The sequence below is a fragment of the Parambassis ranga genome, chromosome 17 (assembly GCF_900634625.1).
Source record: "Parambassis ranga chromosome 17, fParRan2.1, whole genome shotgun sequence".
Lineage (NCBI taxonomy): Eukaryota > Metazoa > Chordata > Actinopteri > Ambassidae > Parambassis > Parambassis ranga.
Window position 1 is genome coordinate 3,359,831 of NC_041037.1, and position 23,899 is coordinate 3,383,729.

Consider the following 23,899-nt stretch of genomic DNA (forward strand, 5'->3'; position numbering starts at 1 on the left):
CCTATTAACGTATCTTTGACTTTGGCTCATGGCCTTTGTGTGTGCTGGAGGTCCTTGAAAAGCTTTCAATTGATTGTTTTATGCACATCAAATAAATAATAATGGAAAAGAATAATAAAAGCTGCTTTCATCCAAGTTTTATTGACAGCATTTTAAGAAGAAAAGTTGTAGAGCAGAAAAATATCAAGTAAATCCCACTGTGTGCTTCTGCTACCTTCAAATTTTGCACGTTTTGAGAACCTAACGCGGTCCTTTCCCGCACAGTGCCGGGGGCCATTCCTCTGGAGTCCATTCAGGGCAGCGCCTACGAGGAGAAGATCATCCTGAAGTGGAGAGAACCAGCACAGACCTACGGGATCATCACTCAGTACGAGGTAAAAAAACAAACAAAAAGATAAGATGGCAGAATGTTGGAGGTATGGATCACCCTTTAGAGTAGTTTTTCTCGCTCTCCACCCTGTTAAATGTTTGCATTTCCTTTTTTTTTTTTTTGTAATGGGTAGTTTTGTGTACTGAGGTGCCGTAAAGGTGGAGCTGCCAGACAGAAGGGGGGCTTATTTCATAAAGAGGGATTTACTAGGTAAACTAGTTTTATTGCAGTAGATGATCAATAATTTTAGGACAACAGAAAACTGATTTACGGTCTGCTCAGCTTCGCTTTGAGTCTCAGTGGAGTGAATCCTCTTAAATGTATCCCTTTGTGTATATTATAATTAAACACAAATACAGCCTTTAAGTTTATGGAATTAAGAGCTAAACAAACTAAGCTGGCAGTATGTCCACTGGAACAGAACATTTATTTTCCCCCAGTTTAGTTTTTAGTCTTTTGACTGTCATCAATACTTGAACATCACATAATATAACATCACTGTAGGACTGTTAGCTTGAACACAAGTACAGGCACTGTCCTTCTCTCAGCTGTGGCACGCAGCAGTCACTTGTCCATGCCAGATGCAGGTTACCAGAAATCCTCCTTTTGGTTTAGGTGAGGGGGGTCAGGCCTCTGCAGAAGAGGTACAAAGCAGCTACACTCTGTGCTGCAGCATCAACTATGAATAATTCAGACAATGAGCGGCTCCATTTGCACATGGGCTCAATCTGACACCTTACAGTCTGTACCTAGACGACTGTTTAATGCCCGACTGCTTTGACACTTCAGGAGATTTCCGAGCTGTGGTGCATGTGTGAAGGGGGCTGTATGTTTCAGGTGTTTCAGCCTGTACTTGATGTCTCAGGTCTATAATAATAATGATAAAGTATGTATTGATAATATGTGTGTGCAATGTTGTTCTTATGACATTGGCAGATATTGGCCTTGAAATGATGAAATATCAGCCAATAAGACGTGTTTTAATGAAAGTAAGTGGTAGCATAGAAGCTCTACAATGGCTTTCCATCAACAGGTCAATAGCCCACTTTGAGTTTAGTTTAGTTCACTACAGGAAAGGCCTGATGTTCTCTGCAATTAGGTGGAAATAAATACAAGAATGTGATTTTCAAGGCTTTTCATGATAAGCTCAGCTTTTTAATTCTTCATTATGAAGAACGAAACTCGACTGCAAGCCGCTGTCATCGTCTGTTCTGTTAGATGACCTCTATAGAAAATGCAATTTCTGAAACGCACCTCAAACACCTCACATATTGGCACCGAGCGATTGTTGACACAAGGCTCTAGCCTCCTCCAGGAGAGCTACACAGGCTTGAAGAATACATACAGTCTCCGCACACACTCTCAATATACTATAATACACACGGATCCTAACCAGCTTAAGGTGGAAGTGATCCTCCGGCAGATTGATTCTCCTCTGTTGATATTCTCTCCTGTCACTGTTTGCTCACGCTTGGTATTTTGACTAGGTTAGCAATCATTGACAGGACTGTTTCTTATACGCAGACTGAATATTGAAAGCAATGCAAACAGAGCCACACATGTTCTGTTCTGTGACTGTGAGTGAAATAAATATTCCCTCGGCAGCACAGAGACGTTTTAATCAAAGCTGAAAAGTTGGAATCATAACACGACCCAGTTCATCCGAGCGTGTGGAGTGCAGTGCGGCGTCTGAAAACCTGCAGAACAATGCCCATTAAAACTTCCAGGCTCAATCTCTTTTAGAGCAACATGTTTTATTTGTTTGTCTGTTTAAAATTTCATAGCACAGGTAAAAGCTTTCAGGGTAGATTTGTCACATTCACTTATCTATTCCCAGACAAATGTCTGAAATCACCCACTTATAATCATGCTGCTACAATTACCTCTCTCAGCCTCATCATCGCAGTAATGTGTCTAGTTACTGCAGGAAACCATCGTCTTAGATTTTCCCTTTTAAAATGTAGTGCTAATATTCACATTGCTTTGTTTTAAACCAGGGATGACAGAAAACCTTGCAAGCCAGCAGCTGTGTCTGCTTTAAGAAAATAACCCTCCATGTATTCTGCTGCTGCTCCCCAGAAGTTGCTTTTTATAAGTCAGGACCTTGCTTTGATTTGACTTTATCAAAGAACTCAAAGTGAAATGTATCTGACAAGGCCTGATATCAAAGAGATTTCAGCTGCACTCCTTTTTGACCAGTGCTCTGTGAATTCTATTTTATTGGCACCCTGTTTTCGACAGAATGAGAGATGTGCAGCAGATTATTTACACATTTATATGTCAGTCATATGTAGCGATGCAAATTGAAAACACAACAAATGTAAATACAGCTGTACAGCATAGATGTAATAGCTTTTTATGTGCTTCCTGTATCTATAGTGGGCATCTTCCTTACATAAACGGTTCAGTAGGGACATTATCACCCATATTATCGCTCAGGACGTTGGTCCGGGGTGGCTGCGGTGTGTGTGTTTCTTTGCTTGTTTAGGCTCATTGTTTGCGTCCATCTTCAGCTGGTCTTTGGGGAGGCTGTGAGAAACCCTCAAGGTAAACTTTTTCTCCACTTTCTGGGTTACCAGGGTGACAAGTCCCAGCGGAGATGTCAGCATGCACTTATTCCCAATCTGGGTTACTTTCTGTTTATAACTCATCAAAATAAGTGATTTTACACACCTCTGGGACGACTACAGTGGAAGCTTAGAAGAAGAAGGCTTTACAGCTGTAACAGCCAGGCAGTGCTGCATTCCAGCCACATGAAAAGCGTTGTATTATTAATAGTAGCACATCACAGTTTTTCTGGTAGTCTCAGACTTTGCAGCTCAAATTTTATTGAGAATCTTCCTGAGACAAATATTGACAAATGATCTATGATTTCGAGCTCTGGCTAACATGACATCTTTGCCACTCAGAGGCCGACACAGCAGGTTGCCTGGCTCTCCCACTACATATGCTGTTTAATTTGGACTCTGTGCTTTCTGTTGTTTTATATCACTTGTAAAAGCTGCAGGCATTTTAAATCATCTAAACCATTCAGATAATTTAAAACGATCCGAGTTCAGGTGCATTTCCTTTCCTTTCATTTCATTTTACGACATTGTTTTTCATCGATGGCTACCTTTCCTTAAGAGTTTGACAAATAACGGTGCAGGAAATGATTTGTATTAGCATAAATATGACGTTTATGTGATTTAATACATCAGGTCGAATCAGCCCAAGTTAATTTGCTCAAATATTTCCTATTATTTTCCCCATCAGTTCCATTAGGGTTATAAAAACCTGTCCATGTGCCCAGTGTTGACAAGTCGTTTCAGACCCCCCCCCCCCCACCCCCCCTCTGAAATGTTATGATATAGGATTTGGCATCGTGGACTCGTTTCGCAGACAAAGACTAAACGAGAAGGGCCTCGGCGCATTTCAAAACTTGATGGACACAAATTATGCAGCACTCTAAACTCCCTTTGTGTTCCTTAATTGGAATTATAATGGAGGTTTTCCTTTACGAGCAGAAGCATTTTCTTAAAGTGGGACTTTACAGTTATTCAAAATGGATATTAGCAAAAACACTCACCTTAATGCTTCCCTCCAGAGCGGCCCGTGTTTATTAATGGAGAAGGAATACATTAAGTGTATTTGCTCTCTCCTTGAAACCACAAGCTTACATCAGCTTTGGCTTAAAACGACGTACCTCTGCTTTTTACAGTTAAATCTAACCCCTGTAATGAGACAGCCTGACTCCATAGTCCCTTTGTACCTCACTAATTTAGGAAATAAGCATAAAACCTTGTGGATGTGAAGTCAGAGACCTTAGGCTTCAGGACTGTTTTGCATTTGGTCCGATACATCAGGGGAACACACATCTTTTGGATTTTGCATGCTTGAATGTTTACAGTATCATATATGTAAACATATACATACATATAGAAGTGCATGGTTAAGTCAAGGGCACGAAAGAGCAGAAAGACAGTTTAAGACTTTCAAAATTGCTTCGTGGCTTCTTAGCCTTACTGAGCAGTGCAGAGGGAGAAGAGACTGGAAGGATGTGATAACACACACCATGAGTGGGATACAAAACCTCCACACAATAAGTACACTAAATGCTTTTGCTGTCTGAGCCGCTTGGATGCCTCGCACACACAAAACGTTCTCATCGCATGAATATAAATCCTCCCCCTTTACTGAACAGAGCCGAGCACCAGAGGCCACTCTGAGAATATTCATCCTCTCTCTGTCCTCTCCTAGATCTCCTACAAGGCGGTGAGCTCCTTTGACCCCGAGCTGGATCTCTCCAACCAGAGTGGGAAGGTAGTGAAGCTGGGCAACGAGACCACTCACATGTTCACAGGCCTCTACCCGGGCTCCACGTACTCCTTCACCCTGCGCGCCAGTACGGCCAAGGGCTACGGCCCCCCTGTCATCACCCAGTTCACCACCAAGATTTCAGGTCAGCAGGGTCAACTGCACAGGGAATCAGTAGTGCAGCACTTAAATGCAGCTGGAGGGCTTTATGTCCAAATGTGCGAAAGCTAACCTCCAAAGTTAGACAGAACTGCTTTTTACTTCTGCCTTGAAAGGTAAATCCTCTCACAATATGAATATAAATTACCACCAGAGCCTGATACATTTAGCAGGATTTCCTGCACTGTATAGAAATTATGCTTTTAGATTACATACACTGGGATTAATGTAGATGATGACTACGAGGCTAGTAAGCAATTTCACCCATGTATTAGAAATAAATCTCTTAATCTGCATATTTAACTGTCATCAAAACGTTCTAGACAGATAAATATCACTGAGGAAAACTATTTGATTCCTAGATGACAGTTGTTTCGGTCTTGTGAATCCTCTCTGCTTCTCCTCAGCTCCCTCCATGCCGGCATATGACCAGGAGACCTCCCTGAACCAGACGGACAGCACCGTCACCGTGCTGCTCAAACCCGCCCAGAGCAGGGGGGCGCCCGTCAGGTAGGCCCTCACAGTCACACACAGACAGCACAGCTGAGTGTAAACACAACAAAACAGCACATTACAACACCAAGAAACACCATCAACAACAACAAAGAATTATCAAAGAGCTGCTGTTTATCACCGCCCCACCGTGAAGGAACGTTTCCAGGGGATTTGCTACCTTACTCTACGTATCTGAGTTTTTATTTGTTTGTGGATTTTGATCCTGCGAAAAAGAAACGTACCCTTTGAAGATGAGAACAAAGCCGGCTGCAGCCAAGGCTAGCTTCAGGATCTCTTCCCTGTCTTTCATGTAGCACGCTGCCCACCCTGAGCTACCACGGGCTTCTGGGGGAGTGTAGGAATGTTGCCTGTTTGTTGCTGCTTCGTCATTATTAAGAAAGCGGTGCAGCTGCTGTAATGCTGTGCTGTTTGGTTTACAAAGGCCGCTGCAGGCTTCTGACAGATCTTACCTGATCATCTTTTTGTTGGTTTCAGTTGTTTGTTAGCTTACCTAGCACTGGAAGCTGTAGTGTAGTGATGAACAGTGATGCTCAACGTGCTTAACCACCTTTGAAAAAAGCTGAAGACACACTACACTTATACTGTACTGTACTATTTCCCAGATGAAATGAATAAACACACAGCTCACCTTTGTTATTTTCACATTGACTGGCATTAATTTGGTACAAAGATTGACACCTAGACTGTTCATGTTAAATTTTTACTAAGCTAAACCTTTGCCCCTTAAAGGTAGGGTAGGAGATTTCATTCTGATGCACTTTTTGTTAAATTAGTGTAACTTCTCTTTACAATCCAATAGCAACCAATTAGTTCGGCAGTTTCGCATTAAAATGAAGAATATTAATCGTCTGTGGAAGATATAAAACACTAAAAACATCAGCCAATCCTCCGGGTGGATTCTGCGTGAGTTTTGGCTGGTTGTTGGTTGTGGGCAGCAGTGGCTCAGTGGTAGAGCAGGGTTGTCCAATAACTGGAAGGTTGGTGGTTTGATCCCAACTCCTCCCTAGTCCCTGTTGTGTGTCCTTGGGCAAGGCACTTTACCCGCATAGCCTCCAGTGTACTCACTGGTGTATAAGCAATTGGGACTAACATGACACTAACATGTGGGTCTTCAGGTAATGCGCGCCAATCTGGCTGACTCTCACTGAGTTTTCAAAATCTCCTACCCTACCTTTAAAGAGTGGATTTTGTGAAGATGCTGCTGTGTAGCTGTCTCTTACATGAACTCAGCCTCAGGTGGCTGTTGAAGGTTCTGCAGTTTTTGGCATCTCTTCTTGTTTCTTTGCCCAGATGTTATTGTGTATATATTGGTGGTTTGTATTATGAATCAAACATAAATAATACATTTCACGTGGAAACACAGAGGGCAGTATGAAGCTGGGGTGAAATCCTTAGGAGCATTAGAGGATACCCTCACCCTTCCTAGGCTTATGGAAGGAGTAAGTAATGCGTAGTGAATTGACCATTAAAAAAAAAAAAAGGATCTATTTATGAGTTAACACTCATTCATGCTCTTAGCCTTTTGACATATTGTGCTTTCAGCCAGCGAGACCCTGAGAGAGTGGCTTACCTTCTTCACAAGAAGATGGATAAACACTTGGGCTTGCTGTAAAACTCAATTTTACACTATCAACTCATCTGAGTCCTTTAAAGATTACAGCCTGGAGATCTTTAGTCAGGCTTGTCAGCTCATGTTTACCGTATGCGCAGCTGCCCAGATTAATGCCTCCACAGCCAAACGCAGAGGCCTGAGCAGCAAAGACAGAGTGATGGCGTTTTAATTTTCTCCCAGGTACCATTCAGAAGGCCCGTGCACCGGCTGCCATTCTTTCAGCAGAGTAATTACAAACCTCTAATTATAATCAACAGAGTGTCGTGAATCGGAGCTTCCATTCATTTGCATGCTGGGCTCCTCTTTGTTTACCATTGGAAGGCATGCCACGCCACAGGAAGGGATGGGATTTGTCTTCAGAGACGTCAGTTTGAGACACTCACTCTGTTTGACTGCGCCGTAATGTCTTAAACAAACTGATTGTCGCTGAATACGTTTAAATAGGGGCACAATCACTGTTGGTGAATTATTAAATGCAGAGAAAATCCTGTGTTTTGCTTCATTTATCATATATTTTTAATGAGTCTCAAGATAATCCATTAAAAAAATCCATCAGCGGAGTTCAGTACATGGCACAAATACACCTCAGAACTAATTGAGGCATCCTTTGATCACAGCAAAGCTTTCCCACACGTCTAAACTTTAGAGGTCCTCAGGTACACGTCTCTTTCCTCACCTACGTGCTTCCCTTAAATCTCACCAGACGTGAAGGCCAGTGTGTTTTTTTTCTGTGTGCACCCGGTGTCTTGAAAAATAGGAATTGCAAAAGAAAGATGGTGGCGGCAGCAGAGGGGGCATCAAGCGGGAGAGATTATGATGCAGGGCCGAGGGGGGATGCTGCTGAGCCTTTTGAAGGTGTTTTTCAAGTGACACATGATGCCTTTAAAAATTTAAGGTGACTATAAAGTACTTTCTATTCAGAGGGCCAGAATTTGGGGCGGCCTGTTGGGATCTGCTGTCTATCCAATAATGATAAATGTCTAAATCTTCCTAGCTTAAAGAAATACAATCATCTTTAGACTCTTTTAGTTTACAGAGATCCTCAAAAATGTTCACCTGGAAAGCAAGGAGGCCTCAAATCACTGTTGTTGTTAACAAAGGACTTAAATTTCACACTATAGTCTGACTTAATTTTGAGTAGCCGTACTTTTCTAGAGTGATGGGAGTCTCATTTTGAAATCGAACACTTTATGAAATCAGTTTTAAAGCCTCCTATGAAAGGGGGATTTGACGAGGGAGAGCGCTGATCTGCAGCACTACAGAGCAGAGCAGCGTGGAGCATGATTCGATAACGCAATCTTGCATGTTGATTGGGTTTAGGAGGTAATAGAGCTGGAGAGTTTCCTACAGCAGATGTTTTGCTGTAATACAGGAAGAGGGAGATCACAAGATAGAAGAAGGCAAAAACAGACGACGAATGTCCGCTTCACTTCAGCATCCTGCAGTCAAATCATGTTTCTGATAGATCCGGGCAGACGTTGTCACTGCCGAGGCAGTGTAATATTTATGTAATTGCTAATCGGTATAACATTTCCAACTTGGAATTTGCTTCTAATCTCTGAGGAGGACACGCGTAGCCGGGAACAATTTTTACCAGAGGGGACACTGTTCCTTTAAGAGGATTAGTGAACTGTCTATCAGTCATGTCGTGTTAAACTAATGTTTGCATTGGGGCCCCCCTCGTCAGGGCCAGAATACGCCTCCTCACTCCGTAACATCAAAATAGCTGTTTACATGCCTCTGCAAGAAATAAATGATTTGAGATGCTTTCCTTATCATTCACACCACTAAATCAGCCCTTCTCTCGCTTTCTGCCATAACCTTTGCCTTGAGCAAGCTCATACGAACAAACACACACACAGAGAGAGAGAGAGAGAGAGAGACCTACAAAATACACAACAGTTTCAGAGGCATGTTGAAGAAAGCCAGTTCCAGTGTACTTTCTACCCTTTAGCATCAGATTAAATATACTTAACCATGGGCTGAAATCAGTTAAGTGATTTTCTACAGTCCTAAAAATAAGCACTAACTTTCTTTGATCACAGCATAGCGAACGCTAATAGCTGTGCCTAAACGTGACACAACTCACTGCTTTTTACGATTTAATGGCACATGTAATCTATGGCACCTCCTAATTTGTTTGCTTTATAGCTTCACGGACACCAGGGAAATATAAAGTGTAGGAAGACAGAGGCAGGATGCTGGGTCAGGAGGAGTGTGTTACTTAGCACCACTCTTAAATCAGACATATAGACATACAGAGCCAGCCGATTAGCATTAGAGAGCGAGAGAGAGAGAGAGAGAGTGAGAGAGTGAGAGGCAGTGATTGAAATGCTTCCCCTCACCTCATCTGCTCAAACAGCCTGGAGTTCTCCCTCTATCAGCCCACATGAAAAATAAATCTGAGTTTCAGGTCACAATCCAGTCGATTCCGAGTCAATCCGCCATAATTGGTTGGCGTCACACGGCGGCTGAGCTGAAATCTATCGGGCAAGCGAGGCTGGAGGAGGCCTAATTGGTGTCAGCTCAGGTTGCTGCGCTGCTGCTGCTGCTGCAGCAGGAATACAGGTCTGCCCCGCCGGACCCTCTGCCAGACCACCACCACCTCTAACAGCTTCTGCCATTATTCTCCTCCTTCTGCTCAGGGAGAGGTGCGGATTCTTTTCAAAATCAACCATTTTGTTTTCCAAGATGCTTCTTATGTTATTGTCTAATCTGTGTAGTAGATCAAACTGCAGTGAGTCCTCTTCTCTAGAAACATTCAAGTGTTTACTCGGTGTATTTGGTATTTTTTAAGCCCCCTTCCAGACATGTAACACTGCCGCCTTCATCAATCCATGACAGCATTTTGTCATATTTACATACATGTTCCTCATGGCATCACTCATATTTTACCCATGCTAGTCACATTAAGAGCCAAAGTAAGCATGCGATCATAATCCCTGTACGACTCCTGGGTGTGTGCTACCTCTGTCAAAACAATCTTTGAAATGTGATATCTGGTTTTGCATTTTTAGGATTTTGGGACTACTGCAATTAAAACACTGTATAGGCTACTGTATAGCATCTCAGCTTGGGTGCCAGCCATCCCACGCACTCAGCAGGGCAGTGAACGTCTGTGAAGCTCTTACAGGAAAGACAACATGCTGAGTGGGAAGACTTTAATTTGAGCAATGTCAAGACAAAAGCTCCCAAATATGCACACCATGGTGGCACCGCATGCATGACAAGTCACCTGAATGCAGCAAGATGTAGACTATTGTACTGTGCAAAAAAAACACACCAGCAGCTAGCAACATTAGCTTGTGTGTGTTGTCACGATTAGTCTGCAAATACTGGTTACTGTGTACAATAAGGCATCAGTTATAATACTTAGGCTAATGCTGTGATGGCAATAGCATGCTGTTCCTTTGTTTAGAATGCTAACACCCATGCTAGCCACAGGCTTAGGTTACAGATTGTAACAGAATGGGTGCAAATGCAAATGTGCAAACTACCACACTTTGTTATTTTACTGATTATATTGTGGTGTTTGAATTCCTCCGTACTACAGAATTTTATTATTATTTTATTTATTATTATTTTTATTGAATAGTACTCGAGTAATATTTGAGGGCAAAATACATCGACAACTACTTTAGTATTCTATGACTCATTGGTGATGGGAGCCACAGAGCGGGATGATCAGCGTTTTGGGTGCAAGAGGCCCTGGGTTTGAAACCCGGGCGACACACACACACACACAGGCGCCCACTAGCGAAGTAGCTATTAGCTGCAGCCGTATATGGGAAAACTATGACATTTACGTGTGATCCGATGACTCGAATAATTGCAAAAACAATTGGCGAGTTTCAAAATACTTGTTTGTTGCAGCCCTAATCCAGTGATCTGATAATATATCAATATTACACTTGAGGTATGTTTTGAATGCAGCACTGCTTTCACTTCAGTAAATGATCTGAATGCTCCCTCCATCGCCCGTATGAGCATCTTTCCGTTCCCCTGACTGGTATCAGATCAAAAGAAAACATTAGCTACAGAAGGATTTTCTTTGTTCTTGCTATCAGAGCCATTGTTGTTCATCTGCAGTTGTGTTGTTTTCTCATTGCTCATTCGTGTCATGTTAAATCAAGAAAATAGCTAAATGACTCTGGTCTGTCAAAATGACTCATCATGTAAATTGTGAACTGAGCGTGAGGTGACAAGGTGTCAGCTGCTCAAGGGCGTATTAACATGCCAGCAGTAATTACAGATTTAAAAAAACAACAACATCAACAAAAAAAACCCAGTAAATTATTGCAATTTTATCACCAGCATGAAACTCATGAGTCAGTTTTGCAATTAGGAAGCGGCTGATGTGTGTTTTTCAAACACTGCTTTAAATATTTTATATACGCAGCAACAGGAAAAAAAACACTTGAGGCAGTAAAACAGGTATGATTATCTCCATCACTTACAGAGATGAACGAAACATTTTTATTAAATTGCGAATGTATTGCGAGGCCGGCGTCAGGTTCTGTGTGGAAGAGGAGCAGTGAGTTCAGATTTCCACATTACAGGAGCTCTCTTACCCTTAGAGCCTCGTAGCCTTTGGCACTCGATATTTTGCCTGAGGAAACGAAGCCACTTCTACTCATACAGTGTCTGTCATTAAGTCATAGCACAGCCACATCATCATATCATAAGCTGCCCCCCTGGGAGGGTGGGGGGGTCTTATGATATGATGTCATAAGACCTTTGTTTTTATTTCACTATCTGCAGATTGATTTGGAATTTAAAGTATTAATATGGGCAGACTATCACCATCTCCATTACTGGAGGTGATAATGTAAATAAAAACATAGATTATCTTAAAATATAGGTAGTTTTCATCCATCACACCTGATGAGTCACATGATTGACAGCAGATATAATATTGAACGTCCCTTTACAGCAGATCTACAGTGTTTAGTCCGGCGCTGCCATGCAGCCTAATCATTTATTTTTCCGCTGCTGTGCAGCTACTTAAGTGGCTCCAGTGTACCGTATCCACCTGACCTCTGACCTCTGCTCTCAATAGGGGACAGTAATTAAAGGCTGCTTTCTGCTGCAGACTCTCAGCAGGATTAAATATTTCATCACCTCCCAACCCAGCGCTAAATAGGAGAGCTCTGAGGAATTGGGACACACCCACCAAGAGCAAAAATGGGGGGTTTTCTAATGACACTGCAAGCACCTTATGATAAACTATAGGGTTAAAGAGCACATGCTGTACACACAAGGGGATACTTAATCATCCCATACCAACCGCCGGGAACAATTGATCATCTCCAGGGCAGTTTGTACCGCGGCCATGCAGCTCAAGAGTGCAGCCACTACAGTGCAGATGTTTTAACAAAGATATGTTTATCTACTTGTTGTTGTAATAATGTGAGCGGAGGGAAAACGTTCAGGGTCACCCAGGCTCCTGCCAGCCTGCTCCCACTCTCATTTTTTATATGGCACGGCAGAATAGGACAAATAAACGAAATGAATGAGTGGTTATGAAGAAAGACTCTTATTATGAGGTGGCATTCTGTCCGTGATCATGTGTGCTCCTTCTTCATTATATGTCTGTACTGTAAAGCTCCAATAATAAGCTTAATTGGTTTCTATAGTGTCTTGTATATTATTATCGGAAGGTTTTGTATCTGAAGATGGAAGAGAACACTTGTCTATGTTAGGTGTGTGTTTGTACATCATCACAGCTAACTTATCTGCAGTTAGTTTCATCAAGCTGGAACCCTCAGGGATGAGAAATGGACATTAGGCAGTGTATGTAACTATGCATGGGGAGTCAGTGATGTCACCAATAGGTCTCTGTGGGCGGCTCCGACTGTCGCCATGTTGGCAGCATCACTGTCTCCTGAAACAGGCAAAGATGGTGGAGCTGAGGCAGGCGGGCAGCCCTGGAAGCAGGATGCTCCTACCTGTCACTCAAGCCGATCATACCCATAACTATTATTTATATAATTTCCTTGTACGATTAAATCCGGTTATTAAACATTTTTAGTACCAGGCTGTAAACATGTTTAACACTTTAACGCAGGAGTCCATGGGGATTGGCTCACCTTTGAGTCTTTATTTTCTGGCTTCATGTCGCTGTCCTGGAGGCTGACGCTTAGCAGTAAAACAGAAAACTGCAGTTCCACCCACGGGCTCTAGGGGCTGGCTCCAAAAGTAAATCAATCCCTATAGACGTCTATGTAAAAATGGCCTCAGCCTTTAAAATTATGCTTGTGAAATCTGCCATCTATACCGCTTATAGTCACAAAATCCAATCCCCCATTTTTTTAACCCCATCAAACTTTACCTGACTGTATCTAATACCACCCAGGAAGTATCCTTGACCTTCAGCAAACAAAGTGAATGCACTCCCTGTTTGCAGACATTTCTAAAGCTGTATTATTAAATGTTTGCATCCATGCTTCTGCTGTTTTTTCTTTCTCTTTGTCTGCTGTTGCCACCGATGTTCTGTGGAATAACTAGCATGATTGTCAGCATGGACAATACAAACAAAACAAGGACACGCACCTTAGAGCAGTGTTCCACGGTGGTTCAGCCGAGTACTCTTCGTTCATTCCTGGAGCAGTATACAGTAACTCTGCACCCTATTCTGCAGTAACGACATGTTTCTGTGGCTCCTTTTTTTTAAAAAAAAAAAAACTGCTTCCCAATCATGGCTGGTTATTCTCCATGGCAGCTGTAAACAGACTCTTTGTCACTCAGCGACTCAATAGATTTACCAGGTGGATGTGTGATGCATACTAACATGAACGTCTATAAGACAGTCAGTCAGTCTCCCCCTCCAGCTAAGTGACCGGCTCAGAGACAATGTCATCTCTGTCAGAGGCACAGAGGGCTGCAGTTTTGATCGAGCTTAACACAGGGATGCAGAGGAAATGGAAAGAGCCGTTAACCTTTTCAGTTGCTGAATAATGAAAAAGCAAATAACATCAGGCCCTGTCTGTGTCACCGCTCATATTTCTGGGGCTGTGTTTTTGAGTTTATCCAGCTAACCTAGATTTAAAAGTTATTTGTTTTTGTGGACTTCTTATTTTATCATTTTAAGAATGAAGGACATTTACAACCACAGTTTTGTTCATAATTAATTAATAAATTAAGGTCACTTAAACACAATGCACAGTTACTGCCAAGCTAGCTTTAAACATGTAGCTTGAATTACCCCATACCCAACCTCTCAAAGCTCCATTTAAAGGCTATTATGTGCTTTATAAACATCTCCATTTTATTTTACTTCCCTCTAAGCACAGGTGCAGGACCCTTGGGGGTGTACAGGAGGTTGCTTTGCCTGGTGCACACAACATATCAGCCCTTAACATGGCCATGTGTTTCCTCTGGTTGCTGTTATTTCTGACATTTTGGTGTGATGAAACATGTACAGTTATGCAACTATATTGGGCATATATATAATCACATATGTATTCATTTCATCCTAATCTTTAACTTTAACGTTTTGGCTAGTTATTTTTACAGTTATGCCTGAGCCTGTGACTTATGAGAAAAGTTGAGCCTGTAGAAGTGCTTTATTCTTTCTGTGAGATTTGTAGCCATTCATAAAGAAACATTTTCACACGTTGTAAAATCTTCTGGCAAAACGAAAAAATGCAGAACTTGCCAATAGCTTTGTGCAGGATCTTGCTCGTCCCATTGGAGCGTGTTCATGTTATTTTGTGTTTGCAGTGCGTACCAGGTGGTGGTGGAGGAGGAACGTCCACGCAGAGCACGAGGCACAGCGGAAATCTTGCGCTGCTACCCGGTTCCCATTCACTTCCAGAACGCCACGCTTCTGAATTCACAGTACTACTTCACTGCTCAGTTCCCAGCCGCCGGCATCCACTCGCCCCAGCCCTTCACTGTGGGGGACAACAAGACCTACAACGGTTACTGGAATGCCCCTCTGCTGCCACAGAAGAGCTACAGCATTTATTACCAGGCTGTCAGCACAGCCAACGGGGTGGGTGCCAGTTTAATTTTACTCTGATTTGTTTTTAGACTAATCTAACTGCAGGACAACTTTTGGAAAGTTTTTCTGGTAAAGAGATCATTACATTCACTGTAGTGAAATATTTCCTTAATATGTGCCTGTGTCAGTACATGTCACTGTGTGTGTGTTCAGCTTTGCAACATGATAATTAGATTAGTATAAGTAAAAGAAGGGATCAGTTTGTGATTTAATCATATATAAACAAAGAAAATCAAACTAATTTGAACACATGATTTGAAACTAAATTTAGGTTATTGGCCAGGAAATCCAAGTATAGAAAATATTTAACTAATAAAAACACATCCATGTTGAAGAAACCACTGAGAAGAAATGGTTAATAAACATGGCCGTCTTTCAAAAAGGCTTTTTAAATAAGGATGCAGACAAATGATTCATTTATTTTATATATTTTATTTAATGCATGCTTTGAGCTTTCAGACTAGTTATCTGCAGTTTGGCAGAACCTTAAAAAAACTGTTATCCTTGGGAGTAGTAATGTACTGTAGACACATGTAGACACATGCAAGTGTTGTGGTGTAAATGGATCAGTCTACCTACCAACCACTGTCGATGGTCACAAGCTTTGAGTAGTTACCACAGAATTAGATCGCAATGTACACTACAGGAGCAGAGCAGTAGGTAGGTCAAGAAGCTCGGAGTAAAGTGGCATGCTCCTCAGTCAGCTGATGAGCATGGGAGGAGATCCCAGGACAGAGCCAGCAGAGGGAGAGCCAATGTCAAACATTTTGAGATCCTCAATGTAAAACTGGAAACCCAAACCTGGAAAGATCAGAGAGTATCTAAGACAATAACCAATACTACAGGCCTCAGATGGATGCAGTGCATTGCTCATTGTCCACAGTCTGAACAGCAGGGTCACAGCTCTGTGCTGTGACACGCTCTCCTCCTCCATTACTGCAACCCTGTTCTCCTGCCTTTTCCAATGGAACCTTACGCCAAATGCCAGACAAGCCTCTGATCAGCGGCGTTTACAGAGAGACAGTCGTTAAGTGTGGAAGGCAGGGAGCAGCAATGGGATTACCAATCGCACAGGTCGGAGCCTTTGTCATCAAGTGGCACTTGGCAGGGCCCCCCCTCCGTGGAGCCACAGCAGACAGCTCAATGGAGGCTTCAAGAGCCCCGCCGATTGTGGTCCTGAATGAGAATCACCGCAAACAGCCTCCTTGAGAAACACCAGCATGTCTTCAAGGAGGGGAAACAAATAAACATGTGAGGCAGGACTGAATACAATTAGCAAGTTAGCTCCTGAGAGCAGAGCAGTCTGAAACCATGCCGCACTCACAGAGAATAAGAAGCGCGTGTGTTGACACAGCATAAGGCTCTGTCTGAGTGATGGAGGCATGGCTGACATTATTTTTACAGGCGGTGTTTTGATTCACAGTGACCAAATGCTCTCTCTTTTATGCAGCCTTCACTGTCTATACACAGCTCTGCAAGCCTTAATTAACATCCATCGGTGTGTTTGGGCCTTTTTTTAAATTAGCACTTAGAGAAGGTGCTCGCCACCAGTACCTTGAATATTTTCGCCTTCTGTTCCAATAAAAAAAAGCCTGACTTCTTGTAATGTTGCTTTTAATGAAAAGGACCATCTGACAGCTTAAAAGCTGCAGGGCTGGGAACACACATGCACCAGGGGTCACATGGCCGCTGTCTTCATCCTGCATCTCATGGCCTCTCTGCACAGCTCGCCCCGGACAAACACAGGGACTCATGTCTTTTGTGTGTTACTCATTGCCTCCATGTTCCTGTCTGAGTTCATTTTAGCCAGAACATAGTTTGTTTTTTTTGTGAAGGCTGTTGTCAGAGCTGAAACTCTGTTCCATATTCAGAAAGTCTTCCTGATGTGTCACTATGGAGCCCCTGCACGCTGGGCTGCTGTTGCTTGCTGTAGCTTGTCACAGAGCTCTGGTTCCTCCACAGTGGCTGACCACCTTGAGCCACAAGCTGCCGACAGATCGCTGCTGGCTGACGAATCGGCAGCTCAGCGCCGCTAATCTGTGCTGCGGGCCCTCTCGCTTAACTGCGTTTTGTGTCACAGTCATTGAGCTCAACAGATGATAGGGGTCGGCATGGCGCCCGGCCACGCTGGTTTTGTTGTAACTCAGATTGTAAGAGTGTGTCTTTGTGTGTCTGTGTTTCTTAATAATCCTTTTTATTGATGTGTTTGCACAGGAAACCAAAATTGACTGCGTTCGAGTCGCCACCAAAGGTAGGACTGTGTGAGTGTTAGTGCTGCCTGTGAATTCTGAAAACTAACCCCAATAGCATGTTTCTGTAGGTATTATATAGTTTTCACATGAATCCGGTCGATGTATTGATCATGAACATGTGTTTTTTCGTCACTGTGTGCTTGCTGAGGTCTGTAGGTACTTAGCTATGCTGCCCCGAACGTCCTGCTCCACACATTAAGGGTGATGAAGTCTAAGCGCCATTGATCCGGGAGCAGAATTGATAAGGCCAGAGGGAGCCGTAGTCACACTCCGTTCTGGGCCGTGGGAGGTCCTGTCACATGCCCTGCCAGTCTCGTATATTGTGCAGTTTGCACGCGGCTCGGCTATAGATTTCTTCCAGATGTCTCCATCTACACGGCTCGATAGGCCGAAGTCAGATAGTGAAAGTTTGCACGGGTCACAGAGGCAGTTTATCACCTGGAGGGATATGTTGAAGCGCACTCGCAGTGGTATTAACCTGAGTTTCGCTAACTTGGTGGAACAAAGTGTGAAATCTGTGTGTTTGCATGATGTTGGGAACAGTTGGTGCGGCTGTTTTCAGCTTCAGTGTGGCCTCTCTCTCTCTCTCTCTCTCTCTCTCTTTACTGCATGCCGTCCTGGATCCACTGACTCTATACTCAGCTGCCATACTCGTGACTCAGCTCACGACCCCCTACATCCGCATCGCCCCAGCGGCCGGTGACAACCAACTAACAGGTCAGACCCGAACAGCAGCTTTCTGACTGACTCACAGCACTTTGTGTGTGTGTGTTGTTGTTGTTTTTCTTGTGGCGGCCATATTCAACAGAAACAACAAAACCTGTGAATTGTTGCATGTGTGCGATTTGTGTTTATTGTCTTGCTATTTGCATAGAATCATTACGATCAGAATCAAAGACTTGCAGACACCTACCTTCATCTTCTCAGAATTAGTGGGACATGAAAGCCCCCGTTTGAGGTGCGATTGTCATTTGATGTGTCAATGTTGAGAGATTTTTTGACAGGAGTTAATCCCCTTTCATGAATATTTCTCATTATTTCTGGGAGATTAAGCAGGGTTGGTGTTGCAGCTCTGACAACTGTAAACAAAACCAAAAAAAAAAAGGAGGCTGAAGTGTAACTGTTCACATTCTCTTTGTGTTGTGGCTTTCCCAGGCAGAAACCCTAAGAACATACAGCTTAATATAGGGATTTGTGACAGCATTTCTGTAAGATTAGCCTGTAACAATATATTGAGGTAAAATCAGCTCCATCAGCCCAGACGTGACGGTGTCACCAGTCTTAAAATCCTCCTGCCTGAAGTAAAAGCAGTTGATGGCTGTTGATAACAGCATGCCAGAGCAAGAACAATATGTCAAACCCAGCCAGGGATGGATATTTACCTTTTTGATAGGGACAGAAAATGGCAATTCTGAAGAGAGCAGGAAGCGCCCTCTAAAAGATTTGTTTGACATAACAATTCATCATTCTAAATTTACCTCCAGTGACAAGGAATAATGGTGTTGTTCAGGTGGACAGTTGTGATTCCAGCGACGATGGCTTCCTCAGAGTGCCTCTTATCACTTCCCAAGTAGCAGATGCTGTTAAAACAAGCTGCTTCTCCCCCCTTCCCTCTCCCTTTGTGCTTCTCATTGTTAGCTATCTCCATCCTGGCTGATATTTAATGTTTTGGTTATTTCAGGCATTTTTATCTTCTCGGGTATTATCTTTCCCACCCTGCATCCTCACATTTTTTTTCCCAGCACAGCAACCATTTGCCTCAAATGTGATTAACCATGGGTAAAGATGGTGCGCACTTATCTGTCTCAGTGCAGCTTGATCCACAGAGTGCTGATGTCCACTAAGCACAGAACTGAAGGTGGAGGCTTCAAGACTTACTTTTCAGAACAAGCACCCTACTCCCAGCAAGCGGTCCATGGAATATCAGTGTATTGATTAATCAATGTCAGCCCTACACTAGGTCAAATCAATAAGGCTGTTCTGAATATAGAGATTTTTACTCCGCCAACAGCAAAGGGGTTCAATTCATTATTTGGCTCATGAGTCTGCTGTAGTATTTCCAGGGCTCCTTAGCCAAAATGCTAGCTGGTAATGAGTACAGACATTCTTCAAATTGCTTTTCGTCAATCAATTACTGTCAAGTAGTTAAACCACCAACTAGCGACAACATCGACTTAGCCAATGTGCTAGCTGTTGCTAGTTGATCATCCTTTTATGCCTTATCACACTTATAGCTGGTACATACATGCCACCTAGCAGGCTACCTCGTTAGCTGGCTGCAGACAGGGTTGCCAGATCTGACAGTTTCCAGCCCAAACTGAACGTAAAACCTGCCCAATCTGAAAAAAAAAAAACAGCCCAAATCACAACCTCCCTAGAATCTTAATCGTCAGACTGCAATATGCAGGAAAAAACACGTCATAAGAACATGTCACTTTGCTGCTGCACTAAATAACTAAACAAAGTTGCACAAAGAGAGTGCAATCAGGCAACAGTATAGACTGGCCAAGCCTTCCTGATCAAGGCGTCACGGAAAACGGAAAAAGATGTATTTAATACCAACAGAAATGTGATTAACCAAACACTAGAATCAAACTTACTGTAAAATTATGCAGGCAGGTTCTCACACACACACACACACACACACACACACACACACACAGGGAGATGAGTGTAGGTCTATCAAACGTTTCTCTTTAACATGAAATGATTTATGTTCATCAGTTGAATGAACAAGTAATTATTACTTCGTCACACAGCGATTCAGTTCAGACAGAACAGCACAGTGTTCCGTTAATGGAAATGATGAAAACATGTGGCTGATGTTTATGTTAATGTAGATTGGTTGAACTCTTCACTCCGCTGACCAGTAGGAGTTTATGTTGCCAGTGGAACAATGACCGTCATCATTGATGCCGCTCGATCATTTTTAAGCAAACTGATAATTGAGGGGGAGGACACTGCCGTTTTTATTGAATTTAATCAAATGACATTTGCTTTTTGCATAAAATGAAAACTGGAATATTTTCTAAAAATATTTAAAAGAAGCCCAATTGGGTGGAAATCCTTTTTTTTGTTGATACTAACATCTCACAATGTGTTTGTAGGAGCGGCCACTCACAAACCGGATGCAGTGGAGCCGGAGAAACAGACTGACCACACGGTGAAGATCGCCGGGGTCATCGCTGGCATCCTCCTCTTCGTCATCATCTTCTTAGGAGTGGTGCTCCTCATGAAGAAAAGGTAAGCTTCCCCCCCACACTTTTTACTCATTGAAATACTGTCTAAGATTTGTGCCAGAGGCTGAACTCACTCGCAGACTGCTCTCAAATATGTATTTCCTGTTTTATCACTTCGTATATTTCTCTCTCAAACTGTAGCATTGTCAGCGTTGTGGTAAATAATTAATTTGATTATGTTGATACGCCCCATTAAGGCTGTTTACAGCCATGAGATACAGTGTGCCATGAAAAATTAATCCCTTTCTACGGCACCCTCAAACAAATGTGCAGCGCTTCAGCGGCGTTGGAATGGGAATAGAAAGAATGTTTTCGAGTCCTTTACTATGGAGGGAGGCAGGGAGGAGGAGATAAGAAAGAAAATATGATGAAAGGCTCAGAAGGAAAGCGGATGGTCGCTTAGATGAAGGCTAAGTTTACATTAGCCCTGGACCCCATACTGGAGAGAGGTCTTCTGTACATATCCCAGCAATCAGAGGAGCTAAAGCTCAGCAAACAGCAGCCTCCTTCTGTCCACAGTGGGGTTTGAAATAACACAATGTCTGCAGGGAATTCTTCGGTGGACACTGACGCTGGTTTCATGCGATACAAAAGCATCGCCTAGTGAAATTGTTCTTTAACATCAAACTGCATGTCTTGAATTAAAGTGTAAAGGTCGGCAGAGTGGAGCAAGTAGATGTAGCCGAGCGGAAAAGTCGTAGATACTGTGCACTAATACAATCACTGAGTTCCGTGTTTATTTTTCGACTGTAATATAAGATACTTGATTTTCTACAGTGGGGCCTGTCTGTGCAGCACAGCAATCAGTGGGTGGGTGTGAAAATCAGCTCGCAGTAATGGAATTGTTTTCAATTAAGCCTTAATCAAAGCAGAGATGGAGATGGCTTCATTGGTTGAATCTGCTGTAATTTATTGTTACCAACAGGGAATCAGAGCTGTGTTTAGACATGCAGATCGCTCATTAGGCTTCCACCTCAGAGGTCAGATACGATCATTCTTATAGGTGTATTAAAAATATGTGTTGGAGGGATGGGGGGGGGGGGGGGGGTAGTGACAGCCTCAGTGTCAATTTAACCCTCTGAAACCCAAAAGCAGATCAGAAATGCATGCATAGCCGACACACTGTATTGTGTGTGACATGTCAGGTCCATCAGAAGATATAACAAGGTGTCACTAATTCCTTATGCGTGTATAAAAATGAGCCCAGTCAGCCATTAGCCAGTCACATGACAAAAAACAAAACGTTAAAGTGCAAAAAAAAAGAGTAAATATCTGGTTTGTAGAGGGATTCAAAATTCAACTACAGTGTCTTATGATTATTTGGTACATAGAAATGGATTTTTTTGTAAAATAATCATCAGAAAACTTTCTATTCAAACCTTTGTAAGCCTGCACAAAAGATGTTTCAAGTGTTCGAGTTCTCTTTACCACCAATATAAGTTTGTTTGTTTTTTTTTATAAATGAGCCCACATGAGTATTAAAATGTAGTGGAAGGAGCTGCTCAGGATTCAGAGGGTTAACACGTCTCTATTGTACTGAGACTCCCCTTTACAAAGCATGACACGACTCCAAGCGATCACCTCTGCCCTCACGATCACTAGTTTACCTCCACGTATGCCACCATTATCTGATTTTGTTCATTTCTTCTCTTTTTTCAAACATTAATATATTTTTACTTTTTCTTTCCTTTTCATTCCATCCCCACCCCCCCACCCCCTCCTCCTCCTCCACTGCTTAAATCCTACCACCACCCCACTCGGCAGAAGAACCTATCACTCCTACACTTACTACCTGTAAGTAACCACTTTGTGTAATGTTAGTGCCATGCTTCTCACCCACACACACTGTTTCCCATGCATGCATGCACAGAGCCATGTCATCCTCCTCCTCCTCCTCCTCCTCCTCCTCCTCCTCCTGCCCAGAGCTATTACAGAGGCCCAACTGTAATCTCTGCCGGAGGAGAGATGGAGGACGCCACTCCGCCGCATCTCCACGCGACGACCACATCACACTGTATGTCACATTGGCACCACTTCTGACAAAAAAAAAAAGCAGACAGACAGACAGACAGCAGCAGCTACACCCCCGCCAACCCGGCCTGCCACTGACATCATTTCTGCTTCAGTTTATTTAAGGAGTTTGTTTATCAAATGATGAACTAAACTGCCTTAATAATCGTACGAGTGCCAAACTCATGTTATGATGGAGGGGGGGGGGAATCAATCCAACAACTACTGCATTTTTACTGAGTGTGAATTTTTCATTTGCCTCCGATGATTTCATCTCTGACTTGTCAAAGCTGGATTTTATTTGAAGTGCCTATCACCGTGCATCCATGCCTCAGCTGTGCACAGAGCTTTAATGAAGTAGCTCGCATATTTTCTGTATACACTGATGAAATGCAATCAATAACTCAACCGAGGATTAACCCTATTTATTACACAGAGAATGTAAGCATGTCAGTTTGGCTCCATGTGCATGTGGTGGACTGTCTCTCTGCCCCTGCTCCACCCGCTCCATCACACCACGCTTTTTTCCTCTCTCTCTCTCTCTCTCTCTCTCTTTTCCAGCATGTTTTGTTTTTTGGGTTCTTGCACGTCCATCCCATCGATCCTCTGGTGACGGTGGAGTTGTGTCTTTAACTGACGAGATGTTTGCTACCAAACAAGCTGATGTGTTTTCTATTCAACATCATAAAACAACAAACGGACACGGCGCTCTCTTAATGTAAGAGATGATTTCGCCCTCTGAATGGTAAAGAAGCTTATTCTGCAGCTCTGCCTTTCCCCGATGTAGTTCATAGGCTTCCTTTGTGATGGATGCCGACTAATCTGTCTTGAGATGACTGTGATCAGAGAAGAGAAAGAAGGCTGCCTCACATCAAAGAACATCTCAGAATACACCTGGAGATAATACTACTCTGAATACTGCACGTGTCACTCATATTATATCACAGCCGTCTTGAATGGAAAGGCCCCGATGACTTAGAGAAGGGGTGTATTCAGAGCTGAGCACGCTCAGTGGCCACGCCGAGCAGGAAGGGACTGTTGTTGTTGTAGCTCTAGTAATTTTTCTTTTGTTACATACAGTGTGTTAACGTTGGTGTATGGAAGAGGAGGAGTGTGCGAGTTAGTCCGTTATTTATTCTGTAATTCAAGAGGAATATTAACCTTGAAGGCGTTCATTGATTGGCAGGTTTCAGATTACACAGATCAGAATATTCAGGCTCTGTTTGAGCAGATAAGGCTTTACAGTGTCACTGCAAACATATACGACCTTATTATCCTTCTATAGTCTCTTGTCAGAATGAGTTGTGGGTTTGGTGAAAGAAAAGGATGAAGAGACAGACTGACTGAAACCTCTCCAAAGCTGTCAAGATAACAACATGATGTACAGTCGCTGGAGATGACGGATTAATGACCCCCCCGAGGAAACGTGCTGCGATGGTA

The 23,899-nt window shown here is 42.9% G+C and overlaps 1 protein-coding gene across 1 annotated transcript in view; it reads left to right on the forward strand.

The window, feature by feature from the left end:
* Nucleotides 1-23,899, forward strand: part of LOC114449324 (receptor-type tyrosine-protein phosphatase mu) — a 149,579-nt gene that overhangs the window by 77,209 nt on the left and 48,471 nt on the right. The window contains exons 9-16 of the mRNA XM_028426882.1: nt 265-374; nt 4,610-4,811; nt 5,233-5,335; nt 14,676-14,949; nt 17,173-17,209; nt 17,853-17,927; nt 20,318-20,453; nt 22,214-22,243. Coding sequence (XP_028282683.1) covers nt 265-374; nt 4,610-4,811; nt 5,233-5,335; nt 14,676-14,949; nt 17,173-17,209; nt 17,853-17,927; nt 20,318-20,453; nt 22,214-22,243 — 967 coding nt within the window. The remainder of the gene's footprint in view (nt 1-264; nt 375-4,609; nt 4,812-5,232; nt 5,336-14,675; nt 14,950-17,172; nt 17,210-17,852; nt 17,928-20,317; nt 20,454-22,213; nt 22,244-23,899) is intronic.